The sequence below is a fragment of the Oncorhynchus nerka genome, linkage group LG23 (assembly GCF_034236695.1).
Source record: "Oncorhynchus nerka isolate Pitt River linkage group LG23, Oner_Uvic_2.0, whole genome shotgun sequence".
NCBI classification, from domain to species: Eukaryota; Metazoa; Chordata; class Actinopteri; order Salmoniformes; family Salmonidae; genus Oncorhynchus; species Oncorhynchus nerka.
In genome coordinates, this window is record NC_088418.1 from 41761172 (window position 1) to 41783071 (window position 21900).

Here is a 21900-nt window from a genome sequence, read left to right on the forward strand (position 1 = left end):
ATCTGGGATCTGAATGATTTGGGTGGATCCCATCCTATTTACAACATAAGCTTTGTTTCCAGAAGGTATCAAAATTGTCAATAAATGTTACACCCACAGAGCTGCAATAGTCCTGTAGACAGTTATGGAGGGTTAAAGGTCTGCTGAACCGTTCAAATGGGGGGTGGGGGGTGGGGGGTGGGAATGAATGCAAATAGTCTGGGTAGCCATTTGATTAGATATTCAGGAGTCATATGGCTTGGGGGTAGAAGCTGTTTAGAAGCCTCTTGGACCTAGACTTGGTGCTCTGGTACCGCTTGCTATGTGGTAGCAGAGAGAAAAGTCAATCAGCCTTCCTTTTTAATGGAGTTTGCAAGTGTATAATTATGTACACTTCAGGGCCTGACACGCCCCATAATTCAAACCGCAATGTTTGTACATCCGCTAATTAAAGTCAGCCAACACGTAAAACGTCAGTGTCAATATTGAGTCAACATTCAAGTGTAAGTTAAAAACAAATGTAAATCATTTAGAAATTGTGCTACTAATGCACAAACACTTCTCGTAAAAGTAATCATGTTTTTGTTTGGTTAGCTTTTGGAAATTGTAGAAATAAAACATTTTCCTTCTTCAGAGGTTCCAGCTAGGCAGGCTAACGTTAGTCACCTAATTCATTTTCTAGCTATCATACAGTAGGCATATATTAATAATTATATAGTTAATATCAGTAGACATGCAATCATTATTGACTGTAGCGCATAAAAAGCACCCACAAGCTACCGGTGGCTGAAAACACAATTGAAGGAGTGACAAATTTCCTGGCGTAGGTGGTCCATTTAAAAAAAAGAATTCCTTCCTCCCTCGCCCCTTGCCCTGCAAGTGTAAGCTCGTCAGACATAGCATGTCATAGCATGTCATCAGAAGTGTCCACTTAATTTGAGAGCTGAGGGGAGAGGGTGTTTCTGTTAAGTTTTTGGAATGCAACCTATGTTGTGAAAACGGCATACCACTGAAACCAGATAGATCACTATGAACGGAGCCATAGTATGTACTTCCATAGTCAGTTCTGTACAGCTGAGAGCGAGATGGTGGCCTGAGGGGGGAAACCCCTGCGATAATATCTTATCTGGACCTTTGATTCAGGGTCACGCTGCTTCCTGTAGCGCATGTGACATGCACGTACGCTCACACACACACAGGTTGAAGGCAACCAATTCAGGAAGTGCTAAAATTTAAATATGAAAAAATGTCTGACATTTAAAAAGGTTTTAAATAAATAATTTCTACTTTTCAATTTATTGAGAATAACTTTTTTGGATTATTGAAATGTCATATTTGTTTACTTCCTGAATTGACTGCATTCTATTTGAATTGAGCCCAACCCTGACACACACACACACACACATATACACTGTAATTATGATACTTGTACTGACCCTGTATAGCTTGCATTCTCGTGATTTCTTTAATGCTACTTTTCCTCAGAGCACATCCATGGCGTCTCCATATGCACTGTCACCGCAGGGATGATGTTGGAAATCTGTAGGCTCGTCAGCTTCCCCAGAGTAGCCAGAGAGAGACTGGAGGGACAGCAGGTACAGTAGTACACTACCACACCATGCACCCTACCATACTACAAACTAATACACACTACTACAGAGAGACTGGAGGGACAACAGGTACAGTCAGATATTTTTTTTGTGTGAACATTACACTGTTAATCAAAGCCAAGCAAAACATTTTTGTACATTAATGTGTGCTTGTGGCAACAAAAACACTTCTCTATTGATAGGAACAGATATGGATCTGGCTTAAGAACACTTGTAATGGCTGGTATGTTTATTTGTTTCTTTTCCTTCTCTCTTTCTCAAGTTGGAGGTTCAGAATGACTGCTCTGAGGTGTGGCCAGGTCAATACGTTCACGTCACTCTAAAGACAAATCCAAGCTACTGTGGAGTCACCTGGACAAGCACTTACCAAGTCCCAGGTGAGGATGAGGACCGTGATCAATGGTGAATAATAATCATACTAATAATGGATTGGATTTATATAGAGCCTTTCTACTAACTGAGGTACTCAAAGCGCTTGACATAATACGGGGGAAGCATACCTCTTCCAGCAACAATGTGTGGCACTCACGGGTGATTCACTGCAACCATCTTGTGCCAGAACGCTCACTACACATCAGCTAGCATGGTGTAGAGGTGAGGATATATGCCATAATAATCAACCGATTGATTGAAATCGCCATTTCAGCATCTTGCACACACAGATTCCCAGTGGATCATGTTGGTTAAACCTGACTGTACTTTGATTATTTAAGAGCTATTGAGTTGGGTGAGTAAACTGACACTGCAGGCGTTCATAAGCAAAACTAGTGAGTCAGCAAATGTCTAATGCAGAAACACTTAAATGTCATAAAACCCTCATTTCCTAACCGAAAGTCACACTACCCTGCTGAGCAAAACAGCATAGACCAGCTTGATCAGCAGGGCAGTCATGCTCTTACTCAATGTGCACACACAATGATCATATGTCGAAGCATTGTTTGTTTTACAGAGAACAAACCTTAACTTGGTTTTAAACTATATTTCAGAATGTAGCAGCAGAGATCTTCGGAGTAACATTCCAGAATGCATCAGTAAGTTTGCTAGATTTTATTTCTCAACAATTGAGTCACTCTAGATATCCCTTAGCATGGGTTACAATGACAGTCTATTTCTGCGTTCAACAAGGCTACATTTTTGCCTTGCCAAACCCGACAACAACATACTCATTCTGCATTTCCTTGTGTACCAATCAGCCTACAGATATTGGCAGTGCATCCATTTCCCTTGACTGTGTGATTACTGACTGACTGTGTCCTATGACAGCTGGGAGGCTAGCGTACACTGTGGACTCAGACAGAAAGGAGCTGGCTGTGTCTGTCTCAGACATGTTGGAGGATAAAGACTATCACCTGAGACTGTGTCACAGAAAAGACTACACCTGTAGAGACACAGGGGCCAACGCACTGGTAAGATTCCAGGAGATGGAGACCTTAAAGAGTAAACGTTAATGTTCAAATTGTGAGACCCTGGTTAGCCTGGAATCCATAATGTATATTTCACTATTGTTTCACTCAGTGAAATGAAAGCAGTGTGTGGATTCCAGGCTTGGCACTGATAATGTTAGGCACTCCTCCCACTGCCAGTAAGTGTTGTAAAAGAGTTGATAGTCAACACTTTGTGCATTACTCTGATAGTAACACAGGGAAGAGGAAGGTCATAGAAATGCCTCAACCAGATGGTATAAGACAGGCATCATAAATCAGTTGTGCTATAAGTACTTTAGCTGGGCTTGATTGAGCTTGCCTTGCACAATGGAACCAACATACAGTTGAAATCGGAAGTTTACATACACCTTAGCCAAATACATTTAAACTCAGTTTTTCGCAATTCTTAACATTTTGTCCTAGTAAAAATTCCCTGTCTTAGGTAAGTTAGGATCTCCACCTTATTTTAAGAATGTGAAAATGTCAGAATAATAGTAGAGAGAATGATTTATTTCAGCTTTTATTTCTTTCATCACATTTCCAGTGGGTCAGAAGTTTACATACACTCAATTGGTATTTGGTAGCGTTGCCTTTAAATTGTTGAACTTGGGTCAAACGTTTCAGGTAGCCTTCCACAAGCTTCCCACAATAAGTTGGGTGAATTTGAGCTTGGTGTAACTGAGTCAGGTTTTTAGGCCTCCTTGCTCGCATACACTTTTTCAGTTCTGCCCACACATTTTCTATAGGATTGAGGTCAGGGCTTTGTGATGGTCACTCCAATAACTTGACTTTGTCCTTAAGCCATTTTGACACAACTTTGGAAGTATGCTTGGGGTCATTGTCCATTTGGAAGACCCATTTGCGACTAAGCTTTAACTTCCTGACTGATGTCTTGAGATGTTGCTTCAATATATCCACATAATTTCCTACCTCATGATGCCATCAATTTTGTGAAGTGCACCAGTCCCTCCTGCAGCAAAGCACCCCCACAACATGATGCTGCCACCCCCGTGCTTCACGGTTGGGATGGTGTTCTTCGGCTTGCAAGCCTCCCCATTTTTCCTCCAAACATAACATTGGTCATTATGGCCAAACAGTTCTATTTTTGTTTCATCAGACCAGAGGACATTTATCCAAAAAGTACAATCTTTGTCCCCATGTGCAGTTGCAAACCGTAGTCTGGCTTTTTTTATGGCGGTTTTGGAGCAGTGGCTTCTTCCTTGCTGAGCAGCCTTTCAGGTTATGTCGATATAGGACTCGTTTTACTGTGGATATAGATACTTTTGTAACTGTTTCCTCCAGCATCTTCACTTCTTTGCTGTTGTTCTGGGATTGATTTGCACTTTTCGCACCAAAGTATGTTCATCTCTAGGAGACAGAACGCGTCTCCTTCCTGAGCGGTATGATGGATATGTGGTCCCATGGTGTTTATACTTGCTTGTACTGTTTGTACAGATGAAGGTGGTACCTTCAGGCGTTTGGAAATTGCTCCCAAGGATGAACAAGACTTTTTGGTTCAACCAATTTTTTTCTGAGGTCTTTACTGATTGCTTTTGATTTTCCCATGATGTCAAGCAATGAGGCACTGAGTTTGATGGTAGGCCTTGAAATACATCCACAGGTACACCCTCCAATTGACTTAAACAATGTCAAAAGAAGCTTCTAAAGCCATGACATAATTTTCTGGAATTTTCCAAGCTGTTTAAATGCACAGTCAACTTAGTGTATGTAAACGTCTGTCCCACTTGTGATACAGTGAATTATAAGTAAAATAATCTGTCTGGAAACAATTATTTGTAAAATTACCTGTGTCATGCACAAAGTATATGTCCTAACCGACTTGCCAAAACTATAGTTTGTTTATAAGACATTTATGGAGTGGTAGAGTTAATGACTCCAACCTAAGTGTATGTACACTTCCAAGTTCATTTGTAATAGTGGCAAATTTGCAAACCAGGCCCATCTGGCACTCCAGGTAGACTGGTATGTCAAATAATGTTTGAACCCAGGTCTGACCCTTGTTCCCTCTCCGCAGATCAGAAAGGAGGATGTGCTGAAGAATACTACTCTGCAGTATTCTACACCGTTGCCCTGTCTCTGCATCGAGGTAAAGATTTTTAACTGATCATTATCTAGTTAGGTCAATCTTTATCTTCTTGTTAGATCATTTTGTTTGACCTTTATGTAATCAAATGTCTATGACGATCTGGACTGTATTGTGGAAATTGTGGTGTTACAGTGCATTCGAAAGACCCCTGGACTTTTTTGACATTTTGTTACGTTACAGCCTTATTCTAAAATGGATTATATTGATGTATTCCCTCATCCATCTAGATACAATACCCCATAATGACAACGCAAAAAAAAGGTTTTTAGAAATTGCTGCAATTTTTTTTTCTTTTAACTTCAAAAATATTACATTTAAACAAGTATCCAGACCTTTTACTCAGTACTTTGTTGAAGAACGTTTGGCAGCGATTACAGCCTCGAGTGTTCTTGGGTATGATGCTAATAGCTTGGCACACCTGTATTTGGGGAGTTTCTCCCAATCTTCTCTGCAGATAATCTCAAGCTCTGTCAGGTTGGATGGGGAGCGTTGCTTCACAGCTATTTTCAGGTCTCTCGAGATGTTAGATCAGCTTCAAGTCCGGGCTCTGGCTGGGCCACTCAAAGACATTAAAGACTTGTCCCGAAGCCACTCCTGCATTGCCTTGGCCTTGTGCTTAGGGTCTTTGTCCTGTTGGAAGGTAAACCTTCGCCCGTCTGAGGTCCTGAGCAAGTTTTCATCGAGGATCTTGCTGTACTCTGCTCTGCTCATCTTTCCCTCGATCCTGACTAGTCTCAAAGTCCTTGTTGCTGAAAAACATCCCCACAGCATGATGCTGCAACCACCATGCTTCACCGTAGGGATGGTGAAGATGTGACACTTGGCATTCAGGCCAAAGAGTTCAATCTTGGTTTCATCAGACCAGAGAATCTTGTTTCTCATGGTGATGAGTCTTTTGGTGCCTTTTGGAAAACTTCAAGTGGGCCCTTCATGTGCTTTTTCTTCTGGCCACTCTACCATAAAGGCCTGATTGGTGGAGTGCTGCAGAGATTGTTGTCCTTCTGAAAGGTTTTCACATCCCCACAGAGGCTCTGTCAGAGTGACCATCAAGTTCTTGGTCACCTCCCTGACCAAGGCCCTTCTCCCCCGACTGCTCAGTTTGGCTGAGCAGCCAGCTCTAGGAAGAGTCTTGGTGGTTCCAAACATCTTACATTTCAGAATGATGGAGGCCACTGTGTTCTCGGGGACCTTCAATGCTGCAGAACATTTCTTATACCTTTCCCCAGATCTGTGCCTCGACACAATCCTGTCTCGGAGCTCTACGGCCCTTTCCTTCGACCTCATGCCTTGGTTTTTGCTCTGACATGGACTGTCAACTGTGGGACCTTTTATAGACAGGTGTGTGCCTTTCCAAATCATGTCCAATCAATTGAATTTACCAAAGGTGGACTCCAATCAAGTTGTAGAAACATCTCAAGGACGATTTTTTAAATTAAACCCACACTACACTGGGCCAATTGTGCGCCTCACTATGGGACTCCCAATCACGGCCGGATGTGATGCAGCCTGGATTCGAACCAGGGACTGCAGTAACACCTTTTGCACTGAGATGCACTGCGCCACTCGGGAGCATGATCAATGGAAACAGGATGTGCCTGAGCTCAATTTCGAGTCTCATAGCAAAGGGTCGGAGTACTTATTCAAATAAGTTTATATTTTTTATACATTTGCAAACATTTCTATAAACCTGTTTACGCTTTGTCATTATGGGGTATTGTGTGTAGATTGATGAGGATGTTTTATTTAATACATTTTATGATAAGGCTGTAACGTAACAATGTGGAAAAAGTCAAGGGGTCTGAACACTTTCTGAATGCACTGTATATATTTATCCCACAGGGCTGGTCTGCCACTCTGATGCACCCAGAGTTCAAGTCTTTCCCTTCAGAGACAGTGAGTGTCCTTCAATTTCTGTTACACTGCATGTTTTATTAATTGGTTGATTGTGAAATTTGCAAGATTGTCAGTGCATTGCTTTTGACCGCGTCTCTTTTCTCCAAAGATCTGGAGGAGTTGTGGTCCGGCATTAACTTTGACCCGGTGGAGGAGTTGCTGTCATGGGAACCGGTGTGTCCTGTTGTTGCGGTGATCTCACTGTGCCAAAAACAAGGGGACGATGAGTGTGACGATCTGGCTGGTTCATCACAGACCCTCAACAGGGAGAAGGTTAGGTGCCTCTATCAATCAGCCTCACATCTGTACCTCTGAACTCCTTCACAGTTAAAGGGCTGTTTCAAAGACAAAAGACTGATATGACATAGAAACAGTCAGGCACCAAGGCTATATCACCATATGACTGTTTTACAAGAACTATTATAGATTCAAGTCCTCATTTAACTTTCTTTTCAGGTAACATTCTCCAAGGTGGATCCACACCCACAGCTTTGCATGAAGGTAAGACAACACCTTTGCCTGTGGTGTAATTCAACGACTGAATGCAACTTACTATCTGAACTTTCCTGTACATATCCCCTTTGAGTGTGCAGAACAAATTCATCTAACACATGCATGCTCCTGGCTATTTTATGTACAGTTTACCACAGATTCTGGATCCTGGATCCGGTGCCCCTTTGCAGATGGGAGTTTCCAAGGTAATAGCTCTCTGTAAATAGTGTGCATATAATTATCATGAGTGATCCGTCTGAAGTTGTGAATGACGGACTTTTAAGTGGAAACGGGCACCACAGTTTGTACATCAGCCATACCCATAACACCCAAGGATAAGAAACCACCCACACTCTAGTATCAGTCTTTACACTAATGCAATATTATGGAACACCTGGATTCAAATAGCATTTTTTTGAACTTGTCTGACACAATGGACCAATGGAATAGTACCAGAAGTGCAAACCCCAGCCATATGGCACTCCAGGCACGCTGCATCAAACGCTCAAACGTTTTTGAAAGAAAAACAAATACTACTTGAACCCAGGTCCGTTATCTAGTATTACCAATATAGAGTCGTTTTTACACAATTCTTTTTTCCCCATAGGGATTTTAGAAACTTAAAATAAGGGCTGCGTTTCGTTTAGGTTTACCCTGGTGTGATGTTTTGATAACCGTGTAAATCTCTCTAGGAGAAGGTGACTTTTTTCAGTATATTTGCCTGTATTGACCATTTACCCCCCCCCCAAATTGAAATGCTAATTTGCTATCATAATGAACTACAAATACCATGATGATCTAGACGAGCCTGCCGAATTGAGGCTATTTAATGTTAGCTAAATGTAGTAATGAATAAATAGGGTACATTTATTTAAATGGACAATTCTGTGAACGGTCTTGTGCAAGTTTTAAATTGACACAATACCAAAAGTAAAGGTATCGGACAGAGATGACGTGCAAGGGCTTGCAGGGATTTGTAGTTTTGCATGATGTCTACTTTGACGCTAATTTCTATTTTCAAGTCTGAGTAAATCGAGTCGAATATATTGATAAAAGTCACCTTGTCCGAGAGAGATTTACATGGTTATCAATACGCCACGCCAGGGTAAGTCTACATGAAGCACAGGCCTTATTTTAAGTGTTTCTAAAAATCCCCTATGGGAGAAATGAATGGTGGAAAAACTATTGAAAGTTTCCCTGTTTGACCACTAGGTTTTATGGGTATTATGACACCTCCACTGTGGGGCTCTATACTGCAGGTGATCATACAGTAAGTAATGTTGAATGATGATATTGCCTTGCTCTCCAGCTTGGGACCTGGGTGTCGACCAGCTGGGGCTGGTTTTAACGTCACGGGTCAGAGCACCCCTCTCTCTTCATGTGTGTGTGAAGACGGGGACCTCTGCATGCCACCCAGAACACACACTCCCTGTAGATGTGGTAAATACATGTCTATCTGCACCTAATTCTTATCATAGGCAACAGTACTTATTATTTAAAAAAATAAGGGTGTTTGCTTACTATGACGTCTGCTGTATCAAGGACCTGTGTTGACTGTACGACTTACTTCCCTAATAACCAACCCAAAATCATTGCTCAACATAAAGGGAACTAACAAACGAGTCACTGACAACCAAAACTAAACCAGGTGGGGTTTTAAAATAGGTTCTGAAAGGCATCAATGGGGGTGCCTACTGAGTGCTGGCCAAGCTAGAGTAGGGTCTTAACACCCACCATGGGATGCCCATTAGAGTTGCCTGATACAGTCAAACTAAAAGAAAAGAACCCCCACCAACTTGAGAGGAGGAAGGGGGTAGGAAAGAGAAGGAGAGGCGGGGGGAGTGGGAGGGAGAAGGGAGAGAGAGGGGTTAGGAAAGAGAAGGAGAGGCGGGGGGAGTGGGAGGAGAAGGGAGAGGGAGGGGTTAGGAAAGAGGGAGACAGGGAAGTTTCTCTACCATTAACCTTCTTCTGAACACCTCCAAAACAAAGATCATGTGGTTTGGTAAGAAGAATGCTCCTCTTCCGACAGGTGTTATTACTACCTCTGAGGGTTTAGAGCTTGAGGTAATCACCGCATACAAGTTCTTGGGAGTATGGCTAGACGGTACACTGTCCTTCTCTCAGCACATATCAAAGCTGCAGGCTAAAGTTAAATCTAGACTTGGCTTCCTCTATCGTAATCGCTCCTGTTTCACCCCAGCTGCCAAACTAACCCTGATTCAGAAGACCATCCTACTCATGCTAGATTATGGAGAAAATGTATATATCGGCAGGTAAGGGTGCTCTCGAGTGGCTAGATGTTCTTTACCATTCGGCCATCAGATTTTCCACCAATGCTCCTTATAGGACACATCACTGCACTCTATACTCCTCTGTAAACTGGTCATCTCTGTATACCCATCGCAAGACCCACTGGTTGCTTATTTATAAAACCCTCTTAGGCCTCACTCCCCCCTATCTGAGATATCTACCGCAGCCCTCATCCTCCACATACAACACTCGTCTTACACGTCTTTTTAGCCATAGAGTTTTGAGAGTTAAACTGCAGCCTAGCTCTTCCAACATCTCTCATGCCAACTGGAGCATTGCCAGCACAGGTGAAACTTAACGAAGCGACAGGTGCAACACATCCTGACCACCGAGGATGACTCCAATCAGTGTGAATGATCAACTTAAAGGGGAACTACACCCGCTGATTTGGCCTCGTTTTTTTGGCTTGCTCCTGAAGAAATACTGGCGGCCATGACAGAACATGCAAAACTAATTTGCTCCGTACCACCACAAAGACCCACCCATCTGTCAGAATCTTGCCCACAGCTGTTTCCCCCCACTCAATCAAAACAAAGAAACATCCTGCAGGTTGAGTTCAATAACTACAGGCAGATGTACAGTATGGTGAGATTCTGGAGGAAGCTTGAATAGGACAATAGCCTACAGAACAATTTGAGAAGAATGAAATTGCTGAATTTGTGTAGATATTCTAAACTACATGTTTTGACAACATGCAGGTCCATGTAGAATAAACAACCCTTTCCATAATACAATAGCATCAGTGTTCTGCTAATGTAACAATGTGCACCTTTCATGTCATTCCCAGCTGGTACAGCTACTGTGCCTATCAGCATTTTGTCTGGTGGTAAATGGGGCTACCTTGTCAAACTTGTCAGAGTGGTCATATCTTCCTGTGTGGTGTCCCGTATACACCAGGAGTTCACTGATCCTGCTGGAGAATACACAGGGTTTCTCCCTCCCCATATTGATTGATACATTCAAATCAATAATTAAAAAAAGACAATACAGGTAATACTTGTCTTGTAAAATGTTCATGCCGAGTGCCAGGTCTCTCTCCATTCAGATACATCGGTATCAAGCCCGTTTGTCAGTCTGGACTTCCTCTTCAATGTCTCCATAGTCACTCTTCTATTACCAATGGCAGTGAGGATAGGTGATACTGTATCGGACACACAAACAGGTACTATGTTTGAATACGTCAAGTGACTGAGGCTGCCGTCTGGCAAAATCATATCCAGTCCATCTGTAGAAATAGGCAGAGTTGAGGCAGAGTTGACACCTGGAATGAAAAGGGTGTTGCTATTACAATACCTTTGTGCTGTACTGTATTATCAGTAATCACCTCGTGGTGGATGTGTTGAGTGCCAGGTCTCTCTGAATCTCATGCATCTGTCAACACATACACACAGTCACTGTTCTGATAAGACCTATCTCTAACTATGGCAGTTAGAGATAGTATATGTTTGTGTCAGATATGAACTATGTTGAAGTCAGACTAAACCTACCAAATTCTGATTTCCCGATCGATGACCGTTGGTGAGCAGGCAAGAGGTGAGGTCTTTGCCAGAGCCCCACTGATGGGCAAAGCAACATAGATCAGCTCCTGACCCTTTATCAAAGATACTGGTCGGTCACACACACGTAGTGGGTTATGATTAGCCTGGTGAAACCAACCTGATCGCTCCATTCCACCTTTCTTTTACACTTCAGATATAATTAAAAGCTAAATTGAATGGTGGCCACAGGCTAGGTTATGCCCTGGACATTATATGGACATTCTAAGAAGTAGAAAATAAGCAATAAATAATGTCAGTTTACATAAATTATGTTTCACAGTTGGGTTATCAAATGTATCAAAGTAATGAAGTGGGTCATTTTGTAAAAATGATGAGCCTGTGAAAACTGTAGCAGGCAATCGTATGAGGTGGTATTGACTGAGAGGGCCTGTGACAGTGTGATGTAATAGACAGCCAAGTGGTCAATTGCATTTTGTTCTAAAGAAAGGACAAAACCTTTTGCTAATGCACTTGAAAGTCGAAATTACTTTTATTCTGAGGCTTGGAACGCCGTTTGGATCTTTCAGCGTCAAAAAAGTTACACGTCAAATCACACTGTTTGACGCGTCAAATACGCTTGTTGACCAATCAGGACCTGAATATGACTGCATGTCACATAATTTAACACGTTCATACATTTTTTTTTTTTGACATAGTTATTACACATTGATTACACTATCACTCGTATTTCATATGTCACAACGATTCACCGATACGTATGCCATGATGCTGGTAAAGTTTTGTCTCGTGCAGCTTCCGAAGGAGCGCAGACACACTTCCCCAAGCTCTGGACAGTGCTGGTCATAAAAAAAAGCTAGCTAGCTGAAGGATGCAAACAATGTTATTTCCCAAAAACATAGCAAAACAACTATCTGTTTCAGTATCTATAGTTAGCTAACTAAATACCTAGCTAGGTGTCATCATCTAAAACACTTCTAATTTACAAGACATTTCTTATTTGATTATTGGTGGTCGGACCCACCTATGTGAAGCTAGCCACAATAAGGAATAGCCACAATAATGGAATTTGCAGTTTGCGTGTCATTGACAGTGATGCAAATGAATACCAATATTGGAATTATGCCATAATTGAATAGATCATGCAAAACAAGGTTGGAATGTTGTTATATACATTCAACTAAAGACAATAATTTGTTAATTTGAGAAAAATCTGTTGAAATCACACTGGACGTATTAGATTTTAGAATTGCATTGGGGTCATACTTATTTCACTGTACAGCCTTACCTATGGATTGTGGATCAATGAGATGGGGTATGAGTCTACTCAGTGACACCCAGGGAACATTATTGTCGTAGCTCTTACTGCAGGACTCTAAAACCACTGAATTGAGCCACATTTATTCTACCAGTCAACATACTATGTGTATTGAACACTATTCCAGAGGAAAAATAATACAATGTGGATGTTTTAGAGTGATAACTCTGAAGACGACGTTGGGAAAAAAGCTAGCTAGTTATTTTCATGAACTGAAGTTCGACAACAAGTGGCTATCTAGCTAATACTTACTGACATGGATTCCTAAATCATTGCTAAAAATATTGAAAATGACTGCAGTTTCTACTGGTCTATTGTTTCTATTGTTTCCATTGTGTTGTTTCTATTGTTTTCAGGCTGGTTGCATTGGTGCTAGCTAGGTACAAAGCTAAAGATTGCTAGCTACCGCAGAAGTTGCTAATAACAATTTGCAAACATTTTTGATCCTACTCAATTGATCCTGATCTTATTTCAAATGCTCACACAGACTTTTTCCCCATTCGGTCGAACAAATAATGACTTATTACCAACACAGTATTGTAAACACATTTTTCGTGGCCGGTTGTGCTTGTTTCCAGACTTTTCTTTGACAGTGTTACTGATCGTAGTGGTGGAGCTTGGCTTGCACAGGAAAATTCAGCACACACAACAGTCTATAATAGAATTGTGTTATTTGACCTGTCAAATGAAAAGCTTATTGAACATGTCAGATAGGCTACCTTAGGCTACTAGGGGAGCCTAGTGGTTAGAGCGTTGGACTAATAACCGGAAGGTTGCAAGTTCAAATCCCCGAGCTGACAAGGTACAAATCTGTCGTTCTGCCCCTGAATAGGCAATTAACCCACTGTTCCTAGGCTGTCATTGAAAATAAGAATTTGTTCTTAACTGACTTGCCTAGTTAAATTATTTATTTATATATATATATATATATATTTTTTTTTACATGTATTGTCTTTTTAACACTCAAAGACCCAAACGGCGTTCCATAGAAAAGCTGTGAAAATAGCAAGTGAAGAGTGAATGAATTTTTGGAGGGGAGGTCACTAAACCACACTGCTGGACATCTTATGATACATTTGCTCTTTCTGGTAGGTCCCAGCATCCGTTCATAACCAGGGGATCAGTCTGGCACCCAACTGTGCACATTGTCAAACAGAAAAACAGTGTCAACAATTGTCATCATGCCTCAATTATAAAACATACTGTATGTAGCTTGAGCAATAATGTAATCTCGTTTGGCAGCTAATTCCATGCTTGACAGATGTAAAAGAAGAGACTGCATTTGAGGAACAATGGGAAAGTAATTCTGAAAGTTGATAAACTTGTAAATTCACTTTTGAGAAAATGGCCTTTGAATGTTTTTGTACCTGGGAAGCTCTCCTTTGTCTACACCCATTCAGCATTGTTCACGCCCTCTTAAGCCAGCTCCACCCATCTCTTTAAGGATTCACATGTGAGGCCATGCGCTAAACCGTGAGTAGTGTAGTAAAGATTAAGACTAAAAGTAGTAGCCTGCAATAAGGAAGAATTACAGGTAAACAAAGTGTCCAGATAAAAATATTTTATGAATATTAGATTATGCTTACCCAGACACACCAAATTGATGGGTCATGTGAAATAAATGCTCTAACCCCAGCCAGATATTGCCAACTGGATGGGTCTCCACAGAAGGTGTAAATGGTACAGCCAAATGGTTACTTGCATCGTAGCAATATTATAAATAGTGTAAATATAAGTATGTACATGAACAATAACAATATCAGTGATAGAGGAGGTAGTTATATGCATACAATCAGGGGTAAAGTGACTGAGCTGCAGGATAAATAAAACAAATAGTTGCGTGTGTGTTAGGAGAGAATCATTTGACTAGAGGCACCGCAGATAGTGCTGATGACTGGTCTGTCCGAACCACGCATGAACAAGGGAAGCTATATTCGGAGAGGCTGTTTCTGTCCTGCCCTTGACTTTGGTGCAGGGCATGTGATGTCCATAGCTTCTTTGTCGCAAAACTCCCTGATCTTCTCAAAAACATACGTTTGTCTAGCTGTGTCCAGTCCAGGTGGTTGTACAGGCAGACCATCTATGGGAGGAAGGATGTCAGCGTTGCGCAGCAGCTGAAACCTGGTCCCGATAGTCTGAACGCTCCTTGGCGACAACAACACCAGGCTCAAGAGCATCGAAGCTGTAAAACAGGAAATAAAAAAAATGAAGACATTATAACCTTGCACTACATCAATTCACCTCCCAAGTTCAGATAAGAAGAATAACCTCATACAATGCACTGAAAATGATGCTGGAACTGCTTGAACTGTGGCAGCGGCCTGAAGTACGGAGTCAGGTGTTGTTGCCAGCCATAGCTTTCCACCAGCACTGTACCATCCTCCAGTCCAACCAGCTGTGGGATGTTGACCCATCACAGTGCTGTCCTTCACAACACCAGCAATCTCAGACAAAGTGTTCACTCTGGTCTTTCTGAAGCGCTGCTTCATGAGGCCGAAGCACCAGTCGGGGGCAAACTTGGTGTTGCCTGCGATCAGGAAGTGAAGGTCCAGACTGTGGTGGAGCTTGTGAATGATCCGACCAGGCACAATACCAGAGTTCTTGTTTTGGCCACTGCAGTTATCACAATTCAGGTCCACATGTGTTTCCCCAACTCCGTAGATGGTGAAGAAATGGTGCATGTAGTTGATGACTGCGCTGCTGCCTTTGCTGGATGACATGCCTTCATCAATCACGTAGTTGACTTGTTGTGACACCAAACAAGCCACACTTACGAGGAGTTAAAAAGTAGATGGGACCTGGCTGCATAGGGTCAGAAGGATAGTGCACCTGCAAACAACAAAATAACATTAAGATGAGTTAATGAAAAGAAAATGTGACATAATGCCTCATTATCAGGTAAGTTTTAAGGCAGAAACCCCTTTCATTAAATAAGATGTCCTGTGTCGTTTCCGTTGCTTGGCCCTTTGCTGTGTCAAGTCACTCTGGTTCACACTGACCGTGTGTAATGCCATAATAATCATCTTAAACTTCAGCCCCCACCCAAACTCTGACCAATTCACTTGCCCTAGCAGCACTGGTTAGGCTGTTTTCATCCCAGCTAGCAATGAGGAATCGGCCCAGAAGCGGGTGTCGGTCTCGGCCCGGAATCAAAATGAATGACTGCCCAGAATTGGCCTAAGTACAGTGGCTTGCGAAAGTATTCACCTCCCTTCACATTTTTCCTATTTTGTTGCCTTACAACCTGGAATTAAAATAGATATTTTTTGGAAAATGACTGAGGATAATAGCATATGATTTTGCTACTCTCCTATTTGCCACATATTCATTTTAAGCCTACTAGAGAGCGTGTGCCCTCAGGCCCGGAGGGAAGATAAATTAATTCCACTACCTAAGAATAGTAAAGCCCCCTTTACTGGCTCAAATAGCTGACCAATCAGCCTGTTACCAACCCTTAATAAACTTCTGGAAAAAGTTGTGTTCGACCAGATACAATGCTATTTTACAGTAAACAAATTGACAACAGAATTTCAGCATGCTTATAGGGAAGAACACTCAACAAGCACAGCACTTACACACATGACTGATGATTGGCTAAGATAAATAGATGATAACATGATTGTGGGGGCTGTCTTGGTAGACTTCAGTGCAGGTTTTGACATTATTGATCATAGTCTGCTGCTGGAAAAACGTATGTGTTATAGCTTTACACCCCCTGCTATAATGTGGATAAAGAGTTACTTGTCTAACAGAACACAGGGGGTGTTCTTTAATGGAAGCCTATCAAATATAATCCAGTTAGAATCAGGAATTCTCCAGGGTAGCTGTTTAGGCCCCTTGCTTTTTTCAATGTAACTAACGACATGCCACTGACTTTGAGTAAAGCCAGAGTTTCTATGTATGCGGATGACTCAACACTATACATTTCAGCTACTACAGCGACTGAAATGACTGCAACACTCAACAAAGAGCTACAGTTAGTTTCAGAGTGGGTGGCAAGGAATACGTTGGTCCTAAATATTTCTAAAACTCAAAGTATTGTATTTGGAACAAAACACTCACTAAACCATAAGCCTCAAATAAATCTTGTAATAAATAATGTGGAAATTGAGAGTTAGTTTAGATGACTAAACTGCTTGGAGTAACACTAGATTGTAAACTGTCATTGTCAAAACATATTGATGCAGTAGTAGCTAAGATGGGGAGAATTCTGTCTGTAATAAAGCGATGCTCTGCCTTTCTTAACAACACTATCAACAAGGCAGGTTCTACAGGCCCTGGTTTTGTCGCACCTTGACTACTGTTCAGTTGTGTGGTCAGATGCCACAAAAAAGGACTTAGGAAAATTGCAATTGGCTGAGAACAGGGCAGCATGACAGGCCCTTGGATGTACACAGAGAGCTAATATTAATAATATGCATGTCAATCTCTCCTGGCTGAAAGTGGAGGAGAGATTGACTTCATCACTACTTTTATTTATGAGAGGTATTGACATGTTGAATGCACCGAGCTGTCTGTCTAAACTACTGGCACACAGCTCAGACACCCATGCATACCCCACAAGACATGTCACAAGATGTCTCCTCACAGTCCCCAAGTCCAGAACAGACTATGGGAGGCACACAGTACTACATAAAGGCATGACTAGAAACTTACGCAAGCAGTAAAATTACATTTAAAAAACACCTTATGGAAGAGCGGGCACTGTTAAGCAACACAAACATTGGCACAGACACATGCATACATACACACACACACACACACACACACACACACACACACACACACACACACACACACACACACACACACACACACACACACACACACACACACACACACACACACACACACACACACACACACACACACACACACACACGATAACATACATGCTATGTGAATGTATTGTAATGTTTTAGAATTGTATAAACTGCCTTAAATTTGCTGGACCCCAGGAACGGTAGCTGCTTTGGCAGCAGCTAATGGGTATCCATAATAAATACAATGCAAAACAAATACAATACAACTCACACTGGAATCGGCCCGAGCTCAATCCCTGCATCCTAGCCATAAGTAATACTGTGGAAGGTGGAGTCTGACTCTCAGCCGAGTGCCCCGATTCTCAGCCGGAATCGTCCCAGATCCACTTTGCTAGCTGTGATGTTATCCAGAGCATTGGTGACTGTAAAGGTGCTCCTGGCAACAATTAAAGTATGTTTTTTTGCCGACGTTTACTGACACCGGCCATATTCAACCGGTATTGAGCTTTCGTAAATTCATCATTAATTTGTTTATTTTTTGTTGTTGTAGTAAATTCATCAGTTATTCTGCGTTCTGGCACACTCAGACGAGAGTGCTCTGAAACAGTTGTTGCAGTGACATTCTATTGAAATTGATACTTGCATAGTCAAGTTTTTGTTAAGTTTAAAGACGCAATTCATTTCATAAAAAGATGATCTACCGACCAGCTCAAATCAACAGAAGCATGCTATATGGCAGACCAATCCAAACTCATCTCTTGGCATGTCCAGCCCACTCATTATCTCAGCCAAATGTATTTACAGATGGCATACAAGTTTGTTATTAAGGCGATTGAAAGTTCACATGTTTGAGAAGGCATTTCTGCAACAAAAAAAAACAATTTTGATTACAATAAAACAAGTTTACGATCAAAAGGCTCTCCTGTGAAGTAGTGACCCACAACATATGCCTAGTTTCCTGAAAAGGGTCACAAACCAGATAATTTGTACTAGGATTAAATGTCAGGGATTGTGAAAAACGGAGTTTAAATGGCTAAGGTGCATGTAAACTTCCTACTTCAACTGTACATATTACCTCAACTAACCGGTGCCCCCGCACATTGACTCTGTGCCCGTACCCCCTGTACATAGCCTCGCTATTGTTATTTTACTGCTGCTGTTGAATTATTTTTTACTCTTATTTAACACGTTTTTCTTCTTACTTTCTTAAAGCAATGTAGATTATGGGCTTGTAAATTTTTTGTATTCAGCATATGTGACAAATACAATTTGATTTGATGCACTGAGGTTTCAAATGAACTTTTAGATGAAACAGACATTATGACCAAAATTATCCTATTTACACTTCGTAGTCAATTTTGACACTATGATATATGTTTCTGACTCATATTGACGCCACATAGGCCGTTTTCAAAGGGATTAGTTGGTTTTTAGGGGCAGTCGCTCTATAAAGGCATAACTAACTAATATAAACATGCTGTCTATTGGTGGTTTATTGTACAAAACAAAACAGCCACCTCTTTTCTCTTTTTGTTTTATTTTATCATATCCTGAAACATTTTTTTTACAAAAGAAAATAGCTGCATAAAAATCTCGATCTGTGTACCTTCCTAGTATTCCCATTTCCTTGGGACGTGCCCAATCAAAACAAAACGTATTAATCTCCAGTACAGCGAAATGTGTGGTCAAAATAAAATGTCGGCCAGGGCTACACACTAGTTAAGCACAACAAAAACCTATTGACTGCCCAATCTTGAAAGAAAATCAGCAACCAAGTTGTCCTTACCACAGACATTTCTGATTTCAAGAGGAAACTCCTGCATTATGATACTCCAGGGAAGGAGTCTGCAATTCGTGGAGCTTGTCTTTTACAGGAAAACGAGTGTGTTACAATCATTAAAGACCACAAGAGGTGTAGAGACCCGAAACATAAATCTTGATCTGCTGAAGAGCCAGGGTAAAAGTGTGTTTCTTTCTCAATGGTGGAGTAGTGTTTCTGATAGGAGGCCAACTTCTTCGAAAAGTGCCCCACTGGATGCTCAACATTGATGTTGTCTTCCTTGCAGAAGCACCTGCTCCTACATCACTGGCATCTGTGGACATAGAGAATGGATGACGGAATCTGGAGTAGCAGGCACTGGTGCGGAGACCAAAAGGGGTTTTGTCTTCTCAACAGCTGCCTGATAGTCTGTGCTTCAATGGAAAATATCTTTGGGACTGGTAAAATCCTTAAGTGGGGCAACAACCTGTGCAAAGTTCTTACAAAATTCCTAGTAGTAGCCAGCCATCCTCAAGAATTGGCGCAGTTCCTGGCGAGAAGTTGGCACAGGAAGGCTATTGATGGCCTCCACTTTTGCCATGACCGGTCAGACTTTTCCTTGGTCCGCCACCTTCCAGAAATACTTCACTGTTGCTTGGGCGATTTCACTATTTGACAGTTTAACATTCAAGTTGGCAGATGCAGAACTAAACTAAACTAAGGTGTTCTGTCCAGGTGGCATGAATACCACCACATTGTCCAAATATGCCTCAGCATTTTCCAGACCACGTAGCACGATGTGCATGAGCCTTTGAAACGTGGCTCCAGCATTTCGAAACCCGAACAGAAGATGAAGGTAGGAAAACAAACCATCAGGAGTGAGAAAAGCAGACAGCTCTTTTGTACGCTCAGTTAGAGGGACCTGCCAGTATCCCTACAGCAGATCGAACTTACTAACGTACTTAGTAGCACCAACACGGTCCACACAATCATCGACCTGGGGAAAAGGGTACAAGTCTGACTTAGTAACAGCAATGAGTTTGAGAAAATTAGAACAAAAGCGCGGAGACCCATCCAGCTGATATACCAATATGCAGCGTGAACTCCACGGACTGTTGCCATGTTGTGCAATGCCGTGCAATGCCGTGTTCAAGCATGAATTCTACCTCACTACAGAGTTTCTCTCTCTTTTCAGGATTCACTCGAGTCCCCAACGTGTCATGCTCTAGAACATTTGACGGGCACATCTGAAACTAAACCCTGATATTCTAAAAGCATTACAACAATTTTGCCTTTCAAATCAAAATGTATTGGTCACATACACATGTTTAGCAGATGTTATTGCGGGTATAGCACAATGGGTTCACTTCGCTACACATCCGGAGACAAGTGTGCCAAAAAGCCCTTCAGGTTTTCCAGAATCTCTGCTTTACTCAACCGTCCCACAGGCACAGAGTGTATTAGGCTTTCCTCGTGCTCTCAAGGAAATACTGGGCTTTCCTCATGCTCTTGAGGAAGACTATAGTCCACGGTGACTACCGGTTTCCACCGACTTCTCCGCCCGATCACAGCAGGAAAAGTATGGTTTCAACATGTTGACATGACACGGTCGTTTTTTTCCCCCTACGCTCGGGTGTGGCGAGGAGGTAATCCAGATATTTTTTAAACATCTTTATAGGGGTAAGGGACTGAAAAGTGAGCTTACAACGGTGACCCCAGATTCTTGAACAACGTCCCGTGCTACAAATAGCACTAGAGGGACCCTTTCATCCCAGTCTTTCTCGAACTCAAAGCCGTGAGCTCTCAACATAGACTTCAAAGTCTGATGAAATCTCTCCAGCACCTTGAGACTCTGGGTGATAGGCACAAGAGGGGCAATGGGTAACACCCAACTGCTGAAGCACTTGCTGGAAGACCTTTGACATGAAATTAGAACCATGGTCCGATTGGACCACATGCACCCTCCAAAATGAAGGATAGGCTACCCCAGTGTCTCACAGTATCTTCACAGGCTGTGTAACAGCATCACCACTCAGCATCACCTTTGTTTCAGACATGAACCTGTCTGAAACAAAGGGTTCATACACATCTGATCCAAGACTTAACGGGCTTGAGTGCTCCCACAAAAAAAAAGCTTTTTCTGTGTAATTTTTCTGTTTCAATTTAGGACACAGAGACAGTGGCTGTGTCCAAATACCCATACTAGCGTACTACATACTTAAACTGCATACTCTTTACTCATCGTTGCATACTATTTAGCATGTACGTTTTAGTAAAAAGTATGCAGTATACCACAGCCGCAACGCAGTAGCACTTCCTGATTGGCTGAGTAGGTGGGGTGGGGCCGATTTTTCCAAATTCAACAGACATGCATCGCATTAACCAGCATGATAATAGCTCATTTCCAATTTGATGAATGTGTACGAATACATGGGTGTAATCATTCTAAAGTGGTCCCTGCAGCGTAGGCTCAAACCGGTGTGATTAAAACACTTAATTAGAAAGTCTAGTTATGATTGTCAGCGTTTGAGTAGGCCACACTTTTTTCACAGTAACATTTTGCACAAGCAGTCTTTATAATGTTATGTCCCCACTGTGACCTTTTGGTTACTGGCCCAATGTTCTGAACCGCTAGTCTAATACTGTGAAGAACTGACAAACACAATACCAGGTAGTACATGAAAGATACTCGAGAGAGAGAGAGGGAGGGGACACACCTGAACAGAAGTACAACAGAAGCCGTAAGGGA

The 21900-nt window shown here is 41.9% G+C and overlaps 1 protein-coding gene across 1 annotated transcript in view; it reads left to right on the forward strand.

Annotated features, from left to right (window-relative positions):
• il17rel (interleukin 17 receptor E-like) overlaps positions 1-21900 on the forward strand; it is a 37376-nt gene that overhangs the window by 6796 nt on the left and 8680 nt on the right. Inside the window, 11 exon segments of the mRNA XM_029630005.2 lie at positions 1465-1574; positions 1852-1966; positions 2576-2620; positions 2853-2995; positions 5049-5120; positions 6960-6965; positions 6968-7013; positions 7123-7286; positions 7470-7514; positions 7654-7711; positions 8815-8945. Coding sequence (XP_029485865.2) covers positions 1465-1574; positions 1852-1966; positions 2576-2620; positions 2853-2995; positions 5049-5120; positions 6960-6965; positions 6968-7013; positions 7123-7286; positions 7470-7514; positions 7654-7711; positions 8815-8945 — 935 coding nt within the window.